Raw genomic sequence first — 17,952 nt, 5'->3', positions numbered from 1 at the left:
ACAGCACGCTAACTGCACACAAACCTCTTGCTCAAACGTTTGAGTCCATTCTGTCCTAAAGGCACCCAATAAGGAAGAGAAATAGAAACCGATCCTGTCTGTTACAGGGTTGGTCAATTTAAAAGGTGCCACTGATTTAGTGGGCAGCACATTGTGAAAGCTGGACAATGAAGACAGCTGATAGGAAGAAAGTAGATTCCTTTGGAATGTGGTGTTGGAGGAGAGTGTTACGCATACCGTGGACTGCCAAAAAAACAAATCAGTAGGTTATAGATCAAATCAAGCCTGAACTGACCCTAGAAGCTAAAATGACTAAACTGAGGCTATCATACTTTGCTCACATTATGAGAAGACAAGAGTCACTGGAAAAGACAATCATGCTAGGAAAAGCTGAAGGTGGTAGGAAAAGAGGAAGACCCAACAAGAGATGGATTGACTCTATAAAGGAAGCCACAACCCTCAATTTGCAAGATCTGAGCAAGGCTGTTAAAGATAGGACATTTTGGAGGACATTGATTAACAGGGTCACAATGAGTCGGAAGTGACCTGATGGCACTTAACACAAACACACATTTTAAAAAACTGTTGATTGTTTACTGCCAACACTTATAGAACACGCTAACAACTGGCGTTACCGTAGAAGAGACTTTGCCCATCACCCACAGGAGAGATTACCTGTTCTAAAATGCTGCTGTCAGGCATCATGCAAATAAACATAGGAAGTATGCATCAGAATGCTCGTTTTCATTCCTATGTGGATTTGGGCAAATTTAATCAATTAATCAGATGTTTTAAACTCACAAAATTAATCAACTAAGACTTTGTCGATTAGGTGACAGCCTTAATCTGTACATTTCACTGAATTAAGGTGTAAGGCGTATTTAGCGTTACAGTTTTGTGACTCTGCCGACATGAGTCAGTTGGTATAGGACATGATACAGTACCTTGAGAAACTCAACATTCATTCAAAAAAGTGGCCAGCTGTCAAGGATCGGCAACACAGGCTTGGGGATATGTGGGCAAGGTCTTAAAATGCAATAAAATGGCTGCAAATATTTATTACCCGGGGGGGAGGGGGGGTCAGGAGATTTATTCTTGATTGATGTTTTAATTGCATATTGTAAGCCGTCTTGAGCCACATGGAAAGACAGGATGGAAAGCCAGTGTGGTGCCGTGATTAAGAGTGGTGGTTTGGAGGGGAGGACTCTGATCTGGAGAACCGGGTTTGATTTCCCACTTCTCCACATGAGCGGCGGAGGCTAATCTGGTGAACAGGAATTGTTTCCCCACTCCTACACATGAAGCTAGTTGGGTGACCTTGGCTAGTCACACTCTCTCAGCCTTACCTATATCACAGGGTGTCTGTTGTAGGGAGGGGAAGGGAAGGTGATTGTAAGCTGGTTTGATTCTTCCTTAAGTGGTAGAGAAAGTTGGCATATAAAAACCATCTCTTCTTCAATAAATGTTTTAATAAATAAATAGATCAATGCATCCATGTGACAACTAATGAGAATAGGGAGAACCCAAGTTTCGCAAATAGTAGGACAAAAGTATGGATCAGAACTAAGGATGTACAAAAATACCCAACCTCCTTAATTCCCTTTTTGTATTGCATGCTGTCGTTGTGAGCCTTTTCGTTATTGATGTACCTTTTTCATTTTGCTCATTAAAAAAAAAATTAGAAACATTTAATCTTTACAATAAAAGGAAAAGGGAAAAAACCCTAGAGATAACATTACTTTAAAAAAAATCAAATACTGGTGTTACAAATTATTTAAAAAAACAAAACTAAAACAGCCCTAATATAGCGAGAATACCCATAGCACTATTTTTATGGCTTTTCTAAGTTACACGCCATTTGTATAGCACTGCTACAAAAATAACATTAAGCACATGTTAAGGTTGATGGGAGAAATTCAGCAAGGGGGTGGGACAGAAAATGGTATGGAAAAATGAGACCCGTGGCTTTAATTTGCACAAGGAGAAATGCGACTGAAACGGGGACTTCCGTGCGAAAATGGGGTTGCCAAATCCGGCAGCGTCCCGTAACAGAGCGATTATCGCCCACGAGTCACAAACTCTATACTCAAACCGCCTAACGAACTTTGCCAACGAACTTTGCCAACGAACTTTGCAGCACGAAATATTGGCACCGATGAAGGTCTCGAGCCGGGGGGGGGGGGAGAGAACAGAGAAGGTTCCCGTAATAGAGCAATCATCGCCCACGAGTAACAAACTCTATACTCAAACCGCCTAATAAATTAACCGGTTCCTGGGAGTTGTCGTCATCGTCTTCTTCCTTGGGAGGGGGATGCACCTATCGCCCGTTTCAGCCTCCAAATGAGCCAACGAACTTTGCAGCACGAAATATCGGCGCTGATGAAGGTCTCGAGCCGGGGGGGGGGGGGGGAGAACGGAGAAGATGGAAGAGGTTTTCCTTGAAACCCGCGTTTCTGCTGCCTGGACTCCAACAGAGGTCCATCTGCTGCCTCATTAGGACGTAACGACCTCTCAACTTCCTAGAGTGGAATGGGTAAACAGGGCCGGGGAGGCCTCTCGCTCTGTGGCAGCTGGAGGCCGGCCAGCATCGCCATGGCAACCAGGCAGAGTTGGGTCAGCTAAAGTTACTTTGCGCTCCATGCGCGGGATGGCTGACATTTTTCAAGATTTAAGCAGCTTCCAGAAATAGGGATCAGGAGGAGTCGCAGACTTTCAGTTGGAGGGAGGTCGATACTGGTGGATACAGAGGGAAGGGGCCATCGTTTTATTCTTTTTTTAAAAAAAATTAAACATTTTCCAAGAACAATAGCTTTGCAGTGCTCATTTCTGGCCTGATTCTCATAAAAAACAGATGAGGAGATAAAGCAGCCTGGCTACTAAAAGTTAAAGGTCCCCTGTGCAAGCACCGGGTCATTCCTGACCCATGGGGTGACATCACATCCCGACGTTTCCAAGGCAGACTTTGTTTGCGGGATGGTTTGCCAGTGCCTTCCCCAGTCATCTTCCCTTTACCCCCAGCAAGCTGGGGACTCATTTCACCGACCTCAGAAGGATGGGAGGCTGAGTCAACCTTGAGCAGGCTACCTGAAACCAACTTCTGTTGGGATCGAACTCAGGTCCTGAGCAGAGCTTTTGACTGCAGTACTGCAGCTGAGCACTCTGCGCCACGGGGCTATTACATTTTGTTTATACCACCCTTTCTCCAAGAAGCTCAGGGAGATGTACAAAGTTCCTTTGTGCTATTGTCACAAAAATCTTGTGCAGTAGGTAGGGTTGTTAGGTCCCTCTTCAACCGATGGGAGATCTTTGGGGCAGAGCCTGAGGAGGGTGGGGTTTAGGGAGGGGAGGGACTTCAATGCCATAGAGTCCAATTCCCAAAGCGGATATTTTCTCCAGGTGAACTGATATCTATCGACTGGAGATCAGTTGTAATAGCAGGAGATCTCCAGCCACCACTTGAAGGTTGGCAAACCTAGCACTAGGGCAAAGTTGAAAGAGAGTGAATGGGATGACCACCCTATGAGTGATGGTTAAGTGGGAATTTAAACCCAGGTCAACCCACCCTTGTCTGATATTCCATGCATTACAACAGGTACTGGTCTGTCTGTACTTGGTTCTGGACTATATACCACTTTAGGCTGCTGTGGTATAGTCTCTCTTGGGGGAAAAATCAATACATAGAAAGTTTGCTCAACAGAAGAAAAGTTGGTTTTTATACCCTGCTTTTCTCTACCTTTAAGGAGTCTCAGAGCGGCTAACAATCACCTTCCCCTCCCCACAATGGACACCTTGTGAGGTAGGTAGGGCTGAGAGAACTGTGACTAGCCCAAGGTCACCCAGAAGGCTTCATATGGAGGAGTGGGGAATCAAAGCCGGTTCTCCAGATTAGAGTCCGCTGCTCTTAACCACTACATCACGCTGGCTCTCTGTAAGCTGTAACAGGGAGAAGACCAGGCTAGAAACTTCCTGCCAAGCTAGTCATATACCTTTAGGCAATTTTTTTTGATATGGAGGCGCATTCAAACAAATGAACCACACCTGCCATTTGAAGTAGCCCAATCCAATCCACAGTTTTACTCCGCCACCTGCTGTTTGTTTGGGTCAGCCAAAGCCAGTGCTACAGCTGGGGTTCAGACCAAGCCACATCCAAGGATGTGGTGGAGCTGCTTTGCCAAAACACACAAAGAATGATCTTGGCCCAACTAGACAGCATTTTGTGTCCAACAATGGAGAAGCTTACAGAACACAAAGATGAGGGCGTTCCCCTATTGTTTCTGCCCAGTACCTAATATGCCAAGGGGCACTGAGTACGTACATAGAGGACACTCATACACATGAAGCTGCCTTATACTGAATCAGACCATTGGTCCACCAAAGCCAGTACTGTCTACTCAGGCTGGGAGTAACTCTCCAGTGTCTGAGGTTCTTCACATTACCCACAACCTGAAACTTACTGGAGATGCTGAGAATTGAAACCTGGAACTTTCTGCATGCTAAGCAGAAGCTCTACCGCTAAGCCTCGGCCTTATCTGTTTAGCTATCACAACGACTAGCTGCCAACAGACATATAATCCATGCGTCTCTCCTCTTTTAAGAGTCACTTGAGCCAACGGCCATCCCCACATCTTGAACCCATTTTGAATCTGGGCATCTCTGCTAGGCGCTCCAGGCACTCTTCAAATAAGCAACAGATTCTCGCTTCCGGGCAGCGGATGCAACAAGATGAGCAGTCTCAGAACGGAGATGAGCTGCAGGTCAGCAAGATTAACTCACCCCTTCGGAAGCGCAGGCAAACTTCTCCGAGATCATAAAAGGCACGCCTTCCATAGCTACAAAGAAACAGAAGGAGAAAATCATCATCATCACTGAACATCTCATTACCGACTGACTGATTTGCAGCGACCTTTTCATTGAAACCTTTTAAGTGGCCCACAAGATGGATCACACACAACAGAGACAACAGAAGACACTGGCACATTGGTCTCGCCTGAATGGATGCCAACACGCTTTCCGAGTGCCTGTACACCGCCCAACTCTCCTGCCCAGAGAGATCACAAGATAGGACTGGCCCATCGCAGGCTATAGAGAGTTTGCTGAAAATTAGCCAATGTCTGAGACCTCCTGGGAACCCTCTGCATGCCACCTTAGGTTCCACCATGAGGTAAAAGAAGCAAGACTGTAAATGCAATGAATAAAATAAAAATAATTTGGAATTGCCAAGGGGACTTCTTCGTTCATACTGCAGCCCTATTTTGCCAGGGGTTGTCCTTCTAGCACCCTGTGCTTTTAGCTCCACACACCCCAGGACCTACACCAAGGATATTGATGGAAGAAGACAAGAAGGGCAGAGTTTGAAAAATTAAAACTTTGTCTCCAAGTCACAGACTTGGGAACCTCTTGCATTGCTCCAGTTTGGACATCCCCCAAATTAATCATCTGAGTTGACCAACTCTGAACACAAAAGGAACACCTGGAACTTCACACAAAACCGGTGGCTAGAATTTTACTTAGAAAGCACATTTTCATTGGAGAAAAAGAAAGAATCATCATCCCAAGGAAAGAGACAGCCAGGATCAAGGTTGCCTCTCAGATGGATGGGCAAATGATTTTTTTTTTTTTTAATAGAAGACACTTTCTTATCCGGCCCTTCCTCTAAGGAACTCCAGGCACCATGCACTTTCTGCCCTCCATTTTACCCTCACAACAACCTTATCAGGTAGGTTAGGCTGAGAGATGCTGAAGAGCCCCGTGGCGCAGAGTGGTAAGCTGCCGTACTACAGTCAAAAGCTCTGCTCATGACCTGAGTTTGATCCCAACGGAAGTCAGTTTCAGGTAGCCAGCTCAAGGTTGACTCAGCCTTCCATCCTTCCGAGGTCGGTAAAATGAGGACCCAGCTTGCTGGGGCTAAAGGGAAGACGACTGGGGAAGGCACTAGCAAACCACCCCATAAAACAAAGTCTGCCTAGTAAACGTCGGGATGTGACATCACCCCATGGGTCAGGAATGACCCGGTGCTTGCACAGGGAACTACCTTTACCTAGGCTGAGAGACAGGGAAACACGGTCACCAAGTAAGTGTCATGTCTGAGAAGGGATCTGAACACAGGTCAACCCAGTCCTCGTTCAACCACAGCAGCTCTTCAAGACACTTCAGCAAGGATCTGGTGGCAGACACCTGACACTGCTTCCAAACATTCATGTCACTTGCACTAGGAAATTTGGGATGCTCACCATGAAAGAACTAAAAAAGAACAAATAACTTTTGCCCAAGGTCCAGACCAACTTCCGTGGAAGCCTAATGCCAAGACCTACCAGGGGAAGCTTCTGCAACAGCAGTCAGAAACTTACTCATTACTAATGTCATTTTTCTAAAGAAGACAATGTTATGAAACTAGAAAAAGAACATGCTGTGTGTGACCTGCAGGAGAGAATGTTCCTCTTGAGAAGCTCAACTTAGGCGGGAATACCAGACCGCGAGCTATTAAACCACCACAAAAAAATTTCCTCCTGGAAACAGACACCAATAAAAGTGCATGCCTGGGTGGGAAACTACTCTGCAGAATAGGGGAGAGCAAATGTTTCAGCTTAAAGGTCCCAACTGGGTCTCTGCTCACTTTCCAGGCGTCTGAGCCAGTTCTTCCTGTTTCCACTGCTGGTGGTGAAAACTGGTCCCCAGCTCAGAGCCCTCAAGAACAGGTGAAGACCCAGATGCAGGCTCCTCTCACATTCTCCTTAACAGCACACACCCTGGAGCTGCTGAACAATTTCCCAACAATACTGGCCCATACGTCGATGCTGCAATCTGGCAGGATGATGCTCCCAACAAACCGTTAAGCAGCTTGAGGGCTAGAAGGAAGCTCCTGGGAGCTGGCAGGGGCCCCAGCCCCAAATCTGCCCGCCTCTGACATGGAGGGCAGCCTCAGACCTCTCGTCCACCCTTTCAAGTGGAGAATCGAGCCAGGGATATTTCCAAAACTCTTCACTCAAATTTCTACCCAAATCTTGGAGTTCTAAATGACTCAGTCTTCTTTCCAAAGTGGATCCAATACATTTAAGAATTCTCCGTTTAAGACCACTGAACCATTTCCAGCATAATGAGTCACCGGTACCTGCTTTGTTTATGCAGTCGTTTTGGGAGATATGTGCCGTGTCATTTTTCAAAGCGGGTACAACACCTCTACATCAGCTGTACAGTATTTTGTGCACAGTTCAAAAAAAAGTAAATAACACAAGATTTTGACCCATATGATTTACAAGTTTAACTAAACTCTTAAAACAGCAAGTCAGCTGTTTAAACGGAATAAGGTGTACAGCACAAGTTTAAGGCCCTATTAAACAATTTTTACAAGGAACGGCACTGAGTTTCACAGACACCGGCCTGAGTTTTGTTGCAGCCAGCTGTACAAAAGGATAGATTGTAAACCATCTCACACCTCCCTTGCAGCTAAGGACTGCTTAAACTTCCTTGGGATTTGGGGCACAGCTAGATTCTCCCAGCAGACCCAGTGATCTCACTTTAGTCTGATCTTAACATAAAAGGAACAATTTAATTTTAAAAAATCATCTACTGATTCTGCCTTGCTTGTCCCTCATATACACTCTCTTTCCTGACTGCAGACTTGCTTATAGTAGTGTAGTAAGACAGCAGTTCCATCACCCATTAATTTCCTCACAGGACCTCCAGATGCGTATCCATTCTTCTCCCTCTTCCATTTTATTCTGACAACAGTCCTGTGAGGTTGGTTAGGCTAAGAGCAAAGGAGTACCTGGCCCAAGGTTACCCAGTGAGCTTTATGCCTGAGTGGGATTTGAACCCAGATCTCCCCAGTCCTAGAGCAACATTTTAATCACTATATCACATTATCATCTGTGCAAAGGGGCTGATTTGTGGGATCAGAAAGAAAAGACAGCCAGATCTTTTGGGTTTTGGACTGCTAATCTGGAGTTAGGAATCTCGCTTGTTTGTTTGTTACGGCCAATGGCCAGCATAAAATTACAAAACAGTACAGGTATATATATATATATATATATATATATATATATATATATATATATATATATATATACACACACACAGACACACACACATATACATATATGTAATAAGGTATATTGTGTGTGTGTGTGTGTGTGTGTTAAGTGCCGTCAAATCGATTCCGACTCATGGCGACCCTATGAATGATCTTGCAAATTGAAGGCTGTGGCTTCCTTTATTGAGTCCATCCATCTCTTGTTGGGTCTTCCTCTTTTCCTGCTGCCCTCAACTTTTCCTAGCATTTTAATCACTATCTATCTATCTATCTATCTATCTATCTATCTATCTATCTATCTATCAATCAATCAATCACTATATATATATCACTATATATTATATACCTTATTATATATATGTATATATATATTATATGTGTGTGTGTGTGTATAACTGAAGTGATAGAAAGTTGAATAAAATATCCTAAAATGGACAAGTTAAAATACATTTGTGAGCATAATACAAAAGAAAAAAGAGAAAAAAATACATTATACCATGCTTCACCCGTCACTCATCATCTGGTGCATCGCAAAAAGTATAACCCTTTTTATTTTGAGCGTTCCTTTTAGTAATGACCTTCCAACAAAATTTAGCTACATCGTAAGATATAGTGGGATTTTTATCCTCAAGCAGAAATTGAATGATTGAACTCTCATTGCTTATAGATTGGTTATATGTAAAAGGCCAAATTGTTGTAACCAGGGGTAGATTATAGTTCTTCAAAATTCCAGGTAAAATTCACAGTGTAATAAAATGTGTGCCAGGGATTCTTCCTCTCCTGCTGTACATAAACATTTTCTCAGCTCTCTAGGTTGATTTAGGAATCTACCTAGGAGAACAGCCGAGAGAAGGGCATCAAATCGTGCTCTGGAGAATGCCCATCTCAGTTGAGGTGATATAATGTTAAAGAGACATGGGACCACAGCTTTGCCACCATGCAATAATAAATCCCTATACACCCCAGAAAGTTGTGCAATCTCCGATTGGAACTCCATATCACTCAAGCGTTGGTGGACTATAGCTCTGTTGGGATTCTCGCTTACAGTGCAAAAGATCCCGAGTTCAGAACCTTTATGAGAAACAGGTTGTTGAGTCTAAATGACCTTTGATCTAATCTAGCAGGACTCTTCTCAAGTAACCCCCTTGCATACAAACCAAATTTCCTCTTAAAAAACCGATAAAAATTTTCTAAGAATTTCAAAATGGCATGCTGGAAAAAATACCTTCACTTTAAAATTCAACCCTTGCAATCTGGATTTGGAGTTCAAATGGAATTTTTAGGCATGGTGAGTGAAATTCAACTTTGGGAGCACGCACACCAGCTGCTGTCTGGTTGGCAGCAAATTCGCGCATGAACAGTGCTTGAAGATTACAACACTGGTTTCTAAACACTGTAAAATTCAAGTTTAAATGAAAGAACAAGCAATTTTGAGATGGAATTCTGCGAGAGAACAAATGAAGATGTATGAAAACCGACGTACAAACACAGGAGTCCTGCTGGACCAGGAACAACGATCCATCTAATCCAGCATCTGGCTTCCTACAGCAGTTAACCTGCAGTCCAGAAAAAGGGTACAAAGGCCAACACCTTCCCCTCTTGCTGATCTCCTGTAACAAGGAATATACGAGGAAGTTCGTTCCTGTCGCTATTTTCTCTAAGGGTGCAAAACCACGAGGCCCAGCATCGAGAAACACCGCGGTTCAAAAGCAGAAGATATGCCAAAAGAGCTTGACAGCGTAACGTGGGTTCTCCCAAGCAAACGAGTTTCTACAGGGCTGTAATTAAGCAGGCATATAATTAAGTGGATGCCCTTTATTGGAACGATTGCAGTTAAAAATGGCATTGATGCACAATGTAGTCTGTTATTAATGCCGTAATCCCAAAGAGAAGGAAACACACACTGGCAGGAATCCATTCCGTCAGGCCTGTCATTGCAAGATTGTTGGTAATATCTATGGGAGGGGGACTGAAGGCGGGTGGAAGAGACATGAACATTAGAAAGGAGGATGAACTCATTCAATGACTTCTTGTTTTCATGCACTGAAAGTCAAGAGGGCACTGAATGTTTTCAACCAAGACCCATTTCATGTGGCCAGAGTGGGGCATGCTCCTTTCATCCAATAAGAAGAAGAGTTGGTCTTTATATACCAACTTTATCACTTAAGGAAGAATCAAACCTTCCCTTCCCCTCCCCACAACAGACACCCTGTGAGGTAGGTGGGGCTAAGAGAGTGTGACTAGCCCAAGGTCACCCAGCTGGCTTCATGTGTAGGAGTGGGGAAACCAACACGGTTCTCCAGATTAGAGTCCACCTCCTCTTTGGCTGTGCTCTCACCCACAGACTTCTTCTGACCCCTTCTCTGGGTTATCATGGCAGCTTGCTGAAGGAGGAAACTACCAGCTTGCTCTCTCTGCTACTCTTGAGCACCACAGTTACAGATGACCAGAGTCTGCTGCTGCATCTACCAATCCAGTAGTGATCAGAGGACATAAGCGTACAGCAAAGTTCTAGGTGGTCCTGAAAACTGCTGAATCTGGCCTCAGTGCAGGTGACTCTCAGACTGCCCATCCCCACTTGCCCACTCACATGCTCCCCAGATCAACCGGTCACTGTGTTCCTACAGTCAGTCCTACCACCCACCCTCTTCTACCATATGCCATATGCCCAGTCCTTAACTTCTGCAGCTAGAATTTTGCAACATATGTCTACCCTGATGTACATATGAACATATGCAGCATATGTCTATCCTGATGTACATATGAGTCATTTCTGGCCCGGATATGTTTACTGAGCACATGAACACATTAAGCTGCCTTATACTGAATCAGACCCTTGGCCCATCAGAGTCAGTATTGCCTACTCAGACCAACAGAGGCTCTCTGGGGTCTCAGGCAGAGGTCTTTCACATCACCTACCTGCCTAATCCCTTTAACTGGAGATGCTGGGGATTGAACCTGAGACCTTCTGCATGCCAAACAGATGCTCTACCACTGAGCCACAGCCCTGTCCCAAACAAATTTCCAGCTGCTATAACCACAACAGGGAGATGAGGTGCACCCATGCCAACTTTTTGGCACAAAGCATACAGAGCTCCAGGTAGAGTAGGAACATGATAATGAATCGTACCCAGGGCCAGGGAAAACGCTCTTAATTGCTTTCCCAGTGGCCCAGATCTACAGGGCAGCCAGCAGGGATGAAAACAACATGCACACTTGTGCAAGCCAGTGAAACGGGCTTCCTACACATGGAACAGATAAGGAGGTTCCCTGCTGGATAAGACTAATGGTCCATCTTGAAAAGCATCATGCTTCTCAAGATGCAGCTGGTTTTTCCCTTGTTTCCAACAAAGAAACCTGCCTCTGTGATAACATAGTAGTTATCACATGGCTAAGTTGTTTGCACTATGCTTTTTAATGTTTTGATATTTTGTTTTTCACAAGGCAGCAGAAGCTTTGGAGGAGCTACTAACAAAAAAAGTAAAAGAAAAAAGACATCTAAAAGCACACTGTCACTCCCTCTGTACAGAAGCGCATTATGCGCTGTAATGAGCTTGCCCTTCTTCCTTGCACACCAGATCCCCAGCTTCAACCTCAATTGTCAAATCAGCAATTCATCTCTCTCCAAATAGCTATATTTTAGCAAAGGCTACCAATGCTATCCTAAATTTAAACACGCCAATGAATTCCCATAGGCTGCATCCACTAAATATAATGAGTTTCGAGAGGACAAAGAATCTGAGCTGGAACAGAACAACATTCCCCAGAATAATGAGCACTTGTTCTCTTAAAAGAAAACAAATAATGGGATCAGAAACAGGAGGAATTCTAACTAATAATTGCTGTTATTATCCCAGGAAAAAAATAAGCAGCGATTCATTGTGATTATGAAAATGCGTGCAATTGTTCCTTTTGACTCATTGAAAGATCAGATGGCTTCTTCAAATTGCTGCTAATAAAGAACGTTCTGGGACAAAGAGGATGACAAATTCAAAAAAGGATCTGTAGGAGAAAAACACCCAGTATTTCAAATATAGCTGTCAGGAACCACTGGAGTAAGAACAAGGGTGGCACAGAATTTTTGCCCATAAAAATGGGAGTGGGGGAAGGAGGAAAAAGTTTCAGGAAAAGCCCAGCTTGCTTGCCTTATTTGTGCAATGTTCAACACCTGTTTGCCTCTGCCGTTTATGTGGACGAGTGGCGAATCAAACCGGGTACTCCAGATCAGATTCCACCGCTCCAAACCACCGCTCTTAACCACTACACTACGCTAGCTCAAGAAGTATCTTTGATTTTATTTCACAGACTCCTTTTCCCAAACTGCTGAAACATGGGATGAATTGCTATTGGTTTAGCCATGGTCAGAAACAAGACTCCGTGGGTCAGTACTTTGCTGCCCCCTTGTGGTGAGGCACTCAGGGCTGCAGCTCAGAGGACTGTCTATCATACTCCTCCAGCTTGAGGGTAACCACATAGGCACCAATGGCTTCCTCTGAGTTGTGTGTGCATGTGTATGTCTTCAAGTCACAGCTGACTTATGGCAACCCCATAGGGTTTTCAAGGTAAGAGATGTTCAGAGGTGGTTTGCCATTGCCTGCCTCCACGAGGGCTGAGAGAGTTCTGGGAGAACTATGACTGGCCCAAGGTCACCCAGTAGGCTTCAAGTGGAGGAGCGGGGAATCAGACCCGGTTCTCCAGATTAGAGTCCACCGCTCTTACCACTACACCATGCTGAGTTGGTAGGGTTCAATTTCCCTGCCAGGCCCCAACCGGGTCTTGAGGAATACCCCATTACCCCATCCCACCAGACTTTTCAAGGGTCATCCTCCAAGGCTCTCCTAGCCCAGCATTGCAACCCTAGGAAGGTGCAATCTGCAAAATTAAACCATCTAAAATCTCACCAAAAGTACAGAACCAACACTAGTTTATACAAGCTGCAGAATCGAGAGGGACTGTACCATTTCAGACTGCAGAGGTGTGTGCATGCGCAAAATACGCCTCTGTGTTAGGGGCTTCAAGAATCAATGCTCCACAAAAAAAAAAAAAAAAAAAACACAAACCTCTGCATGCATGACGAAATCTTCCATGCCTTTAATGGTACAGGATGCTCAGGGCATTGGGGGAAAACACAGAGCATCCCACTCACCCCCCTTCGCAATGGGAGAGCGTCATCATGGGCGGTGTTTGTATGCATGCCGGAGCCTGAATGGGGGCCGGAGTACTCAACTCCACCCCAGCCCACTCCCCACCCCCCCATTCAGGAGACACACTCAATCTCCAACTCGCCTGCATGAGGGTCCCAAAGAGCTGGGTCCAAACCATTATTTATGCAAATAATTAATTACTCTCGTTCCCGTCAAGTGGTTTGTCACGACACATTAATGACTTGATAGACTTCCATGAACTGGCGAGAACTGAAACAGCCCGCGCGTCTTTATCGTCATTTAATTTAAAAACGATCCTGTGTGAAATTATCTAGTCGTGAGTGATGGAAGCATAAAAAACAGACTCAGCAAAGCTGCTTTTGGATCATTGCTTTATTAATGGGACCGTCAGGAAAATGAAAAATGCCGGCATTGTCATCCTTAGACTCCCAGAAGAACTGCCTCGACACTTGGAAGGAGAGCGGCATTTTGCACACCGCAGTAAGCACATCAGTTTGAACATGAAACAAACAAAGCCGCCTGATATGGAGTCAGACCGTTGGCCCGTCTAGCGGAGAACGGTCTACTCTGACTCGTGGCAGCTCTTCAGCGTCACATGCAAAGAAAGGTCTTTCCTGCCACTTATCTGATATCTCTTAACTACAAATGAACACAGGACCTTCTGCATGCAAAACATGTCCTCTCGGCTATACAAGTGAAGCTCCCTTATACTATTGATCTACATAGAACATTAATGTCTACTCAGACTTGTGGCAGCTTCCTTGGGGTCTCAAGCAAGGAAAGTTCTTTCTCAACACCTAAGATCCTTCAGTCGGAGGTGCCAAGGATTTAATTTGTGACCTTCTGCATGCAAAACATATTTTTTCCCCACAGTCCTCTCTAAACCCATGGAGCTGCTTTACATTGAGTCAGACAATTGGTCCAATTGATCCAGCATTGCCTATTTTGACTAGCTGTACCATCTCAAGACAGACCTGCTGCTGGAGACGCCTGGGACTGAAGTTGTGTGGGCTGGTACTGTTACAGCTCCTCTATCAACACCAGAAGCTGCCATACTCTGATTCAATCTCTTGATTCAATACCCTTGCTCAATCTAAGTCCAGGACTCTCTAAGCTTACCACCAGCAGCTCTCCAGGGTCTTAGGGAGAGACAAGTCTTTCCCACAACATACCAAGATCCTTCCACTGGAGATGCCATTTCAAGCCAAGGGGGTGGCTGACTTGAAAATAATATTAGCTTTTTGAGCAAGAGAAGTTTTCCGTTTGAACTCTCTTGTTCAAAGTCCGCCAGCATCCCTGATTGGTGTGTGTTGAGGCAGGTTGTGAGGATTTCAAGGGCCACCTGGGGAGTGTTGTGAGGCTGTGTATACTCTACACACCGAGATTTATGGCACACAATCACCCTACATGTACCCATTAGTGAGGGTGAGAAGCAGTTTTGCCCCTCCACGGCCCTTATCTCAATATGACCAACAGCCATTCACAAAGAAGGAGTCGACTTGGGGACACCATTGGGGGAGAGGCTAAGCTTGCTCCCTGCCCCCAAGACTTCAGCGTCTCAAACTCCTGAGAAACACACCTTTTCCTTTCTGCACAGGTCCGACCCTCCATTTCAACTGCGGCATCCTGAGCTTTATTTGTTGGTCATGCTAGAGTGTGACACCACACTGAGAACATAACTGTGCAGTGTATTCCTTTTGCCCACAGGAGTGAACGGCACACATGTACTTTTTTGGAAGAAAGTCAAGGGGCAGACTGGGGACATCATTGGGATGGGGGCTAAATCTAGGGCCCCCGGTCATCGACCATCCAACCCCATTCCTGTGGCCACAGCCCCACTCATTTCACCTGCATTTCTCTGCTTTTGAGTGCGACGCAATGCTGGGAGCTGCGGATGTCAGACACAAACCCTTCCTGCTCTTTTATTTTTTCCGGAGGTCGGTTAGCGGCTCCAAGACTCCTTGGGGGGGGGGGGAGGTGAGACAGAAATTCCAATAAATAAGTACCAACCACCAGGACAGCCTTAGCTCCTCGAAGCTTTCGTGCATTACATATTCAAGAGGCTGGTTTTCACTCCTGAGCAAAAATGGTGATTGCGTGGCGAAAGGGAATAAAACAAATCAACTCTCTCACCCAACAGAGTGCCACGACATGATAAATAGGGCTGCTGACAGGGCAAAGACATATTGAGGTTTACTTTGCTGTTTGGGCCTGCCATCTGTTGCCGTATCAACAGAAGCTGCCTCTGCAGTCTGTTTGGAGAGGATTAGCCAAAGTCTAAGAGGCCCCGAGAGTTCTGCCTGCCCAGCCCGGGATTCCTTCACCAGCCTAAGGCAGGGACCAAAAAGCTTCCTTGCCAATTCCCCACCCACACAGCTTACGTCCAACCATAAACTTCTGGGGGACTCACAAACTTGAAAAAATATATATCTGTATTTTAATTATTTCCAAAGGATAATTCAAATAAGGTAGAAGGTTTAAAATGATTTAGATTTGCCCAGAGAAATGTTAAAGGCAAATGATGTATGTATTTTGTGTGGATTGTGAGCAATGGAATATCTACTCAGTGTTAAGTATATACATGTTGTATGTTTATTTTATGTTTGCTGTTATTTTTTGGAAGGGTTTAAGAGGGGAGTGGACATGTTCATGGAGGAGAGGGCTACTCATGGCTACTAGTCAAAATGGCTACTAGTCATGATGCATACCTGTTCTCTCCAGGATCAGAGGAGCATGCCTATTAGATTAGGTTTTGTGGAACACAGTCAGGATGGTGCTGCTGCAGTCGTCTTGTTTGGGGGCTTCCTAGAGGCACCTGGTTGGCCACTGTGTGAACAGACTGCTGGACGTGATGGACCTTGGTCTGATCCAACAGGGCCTTTCTTACGTTATGTTTTGTTTTTTGTATGAGTAATTTTAATGTATATATCTGATTATTGCTATTTGAACTTGGTTTGGGCAGATATTGTGGAATTGTTTTTAACTTTTTTTTAAATGACTCTGATTGGAAACCACCTTAGGAGCTGGTGAGCTGAGACCACGGGTTGCAAACAAAATCAAGCAAAGCACAGGTAGCGTATTCCACCTCCCCTCTCCAACAATCATTCTAAACACGATTGGGAAAAGTTGTTCCTGTCAACTCCACGAAGCTTTTCATGAAACAGAATCCATGTCCTGTATAGGACAAAATCCATGTCCTGTATAGGACAAAACAAACTGAAAGTGCTATCCGAAGAGTTACAGCTGTTGAAGTCCACTTGCCTGCTTAGGACTGCACTGCAAGAGTACATTGTAAATAGGGTTCCTGACTGCTTTTCATGTGTGGAACAGCAAACATGTGAATGGAAACTCAGGCTGGATTCCACTGGGTGGGGAAAAAGAAGAAAATAACGTTCTGCCCTTGTTCAGTGTTGCTGGGTGCTCACTTATGCAGGCAAAGAGAACTGGGCAGAGCAAGTGCTACATTATCTTAGCTGCAAGCTACCCCAAGGAATCCTATGGAGAGGTAGCATATAAATTTTCCAAAAACAGAACAGCATGGTATAGTGGTTAGAGTGTCGGACTAGGATCTGGGAGACCCAGGTTTGAATCCACACTTTGCTACGGAAGATTTCTGGGTGACATCTGGGTCAGTCACACACACTAAGCCTAACTTACCTCACAGGGTTGTTGTGAGGATAAAACAAAGGAGAGGAGATGATGTAAGACATTCTGGGCCTCCATCAGGAAGAAGGGCAGAGTTAAAATGAACTAAGTAGATAAAGCTGGAGATCCACTGGGTCACAGTGTGCCAATCCACCATGCAATATAGCCTTACATGCAGAAGGTTCCAGCTTTGATCCCTACCATCTCAACTTAGCAGATCCTGGATAATTCCAGGTGACCCTGGAAAGGACTCTGATCTACTGGAGAGCTGCTGCCAGTCAGAATAGATAATACTACAATGGATGGACCCAGGAACTGCATACAGCAGCTTCCTGCCTACATGGCTTCCTCTCTCTCCAACAGCATCTTTACATTAACTCTAACTAACTCATAGCAACTACCCCCAAGGAGTCATACAGTTGCAATCCTATGCAGAGTTACTCCAGTCTAAGACCATTCATTTCAATGAGCTTACACTGGAGTAACTCTGCAGAAGATTGCACTGATAGTGAGCTTTCAGCAGAGCAGAGACTAGAACCCAAGTTTGATGCTCTGTCATCTGCCCCACAGTGGCTCGTTCTTCAGTGTGCCAAGATGCATTTCCCCATAAATCTCTCAATGCCGGCAAGATCACATCTCTGCCTCTGATGAACACGCCGCTGTTTGGCACAATACTGGCAGCGTGCAACACCTTCATCTCACTGATTAAATTTAAATTAATTCATTTAAACCCCTGTGTTAGACAACCTCCGGTCTCCCTGGTACATTTAGTGGGTAGATATATTCTGTAGGAGTAAATTCATAAAGGAGAGCAATTCAGTTGCAAATGATTTAAAAACTATCGGGAGGGATCCCATTGCCGAGAATTATCCGGACAGCAATGCATTTCTACTAGGTATGTTTTATTTGCTATGCAAACTCCATCAAAATATGATGCACCCATTAATGTAATTGCTAATTACATAATAATAGCCACCAATCTACATATAGATCAAATGCCCAAGTCTTGTCGCTATTAGGGAAATGGCGCTTTGTAATTAAGATCATCCTCCTTTCCAGATGCCAATTAACTACATAATTATTAGCCCCCTTTCTCTAATGCAAAATTAAGGA

The 17,952-nt window shown here is 44.7% G+C and overlaps 1 protein-coding gene across 1 annotated transcript in view; it reads right to left on the bottom strand.

Moving 5' to 3' along the window:
* The window catches only part of MVB12B (multivesicular body subunit 12B), a 122,848-nt gene that overhangs the window by 14,350 nt on the left and 90,546 nt on the right, over positions 1-17,952 (bottom strand). The window contains exon 8 of the mRNA XM_056860607.1: positions 4,774-4,829. Within this exon, the coding sequence (XP_056716585.1) occupies positions 4,774-4,829 (56 nt within the window). The remainder of the gene's footprint in view (positions 1-4,773; positions 4,830-17,952) is intronic.

Source organism: Euleptes europaea, chromosome 14, assembly GCF_029931775.1.
Source record: "Euleptes europaea isolate rEulEur1 chromosome 14, rEulEur1.hap1, whole genome shotgun sequence".
In the NCBI taxonomy this organism is placed as follows: Eukaryota; Metazoa; Chordata; class Lepidosauria; order Squamata; family Sphaerodactylidae; genus Euleptes; species Euleptes europaea.
Note: the sequence above shows the minus strand (reverse complement) of the source record. Positions and strands in the feature narration are given on the sequence as shown.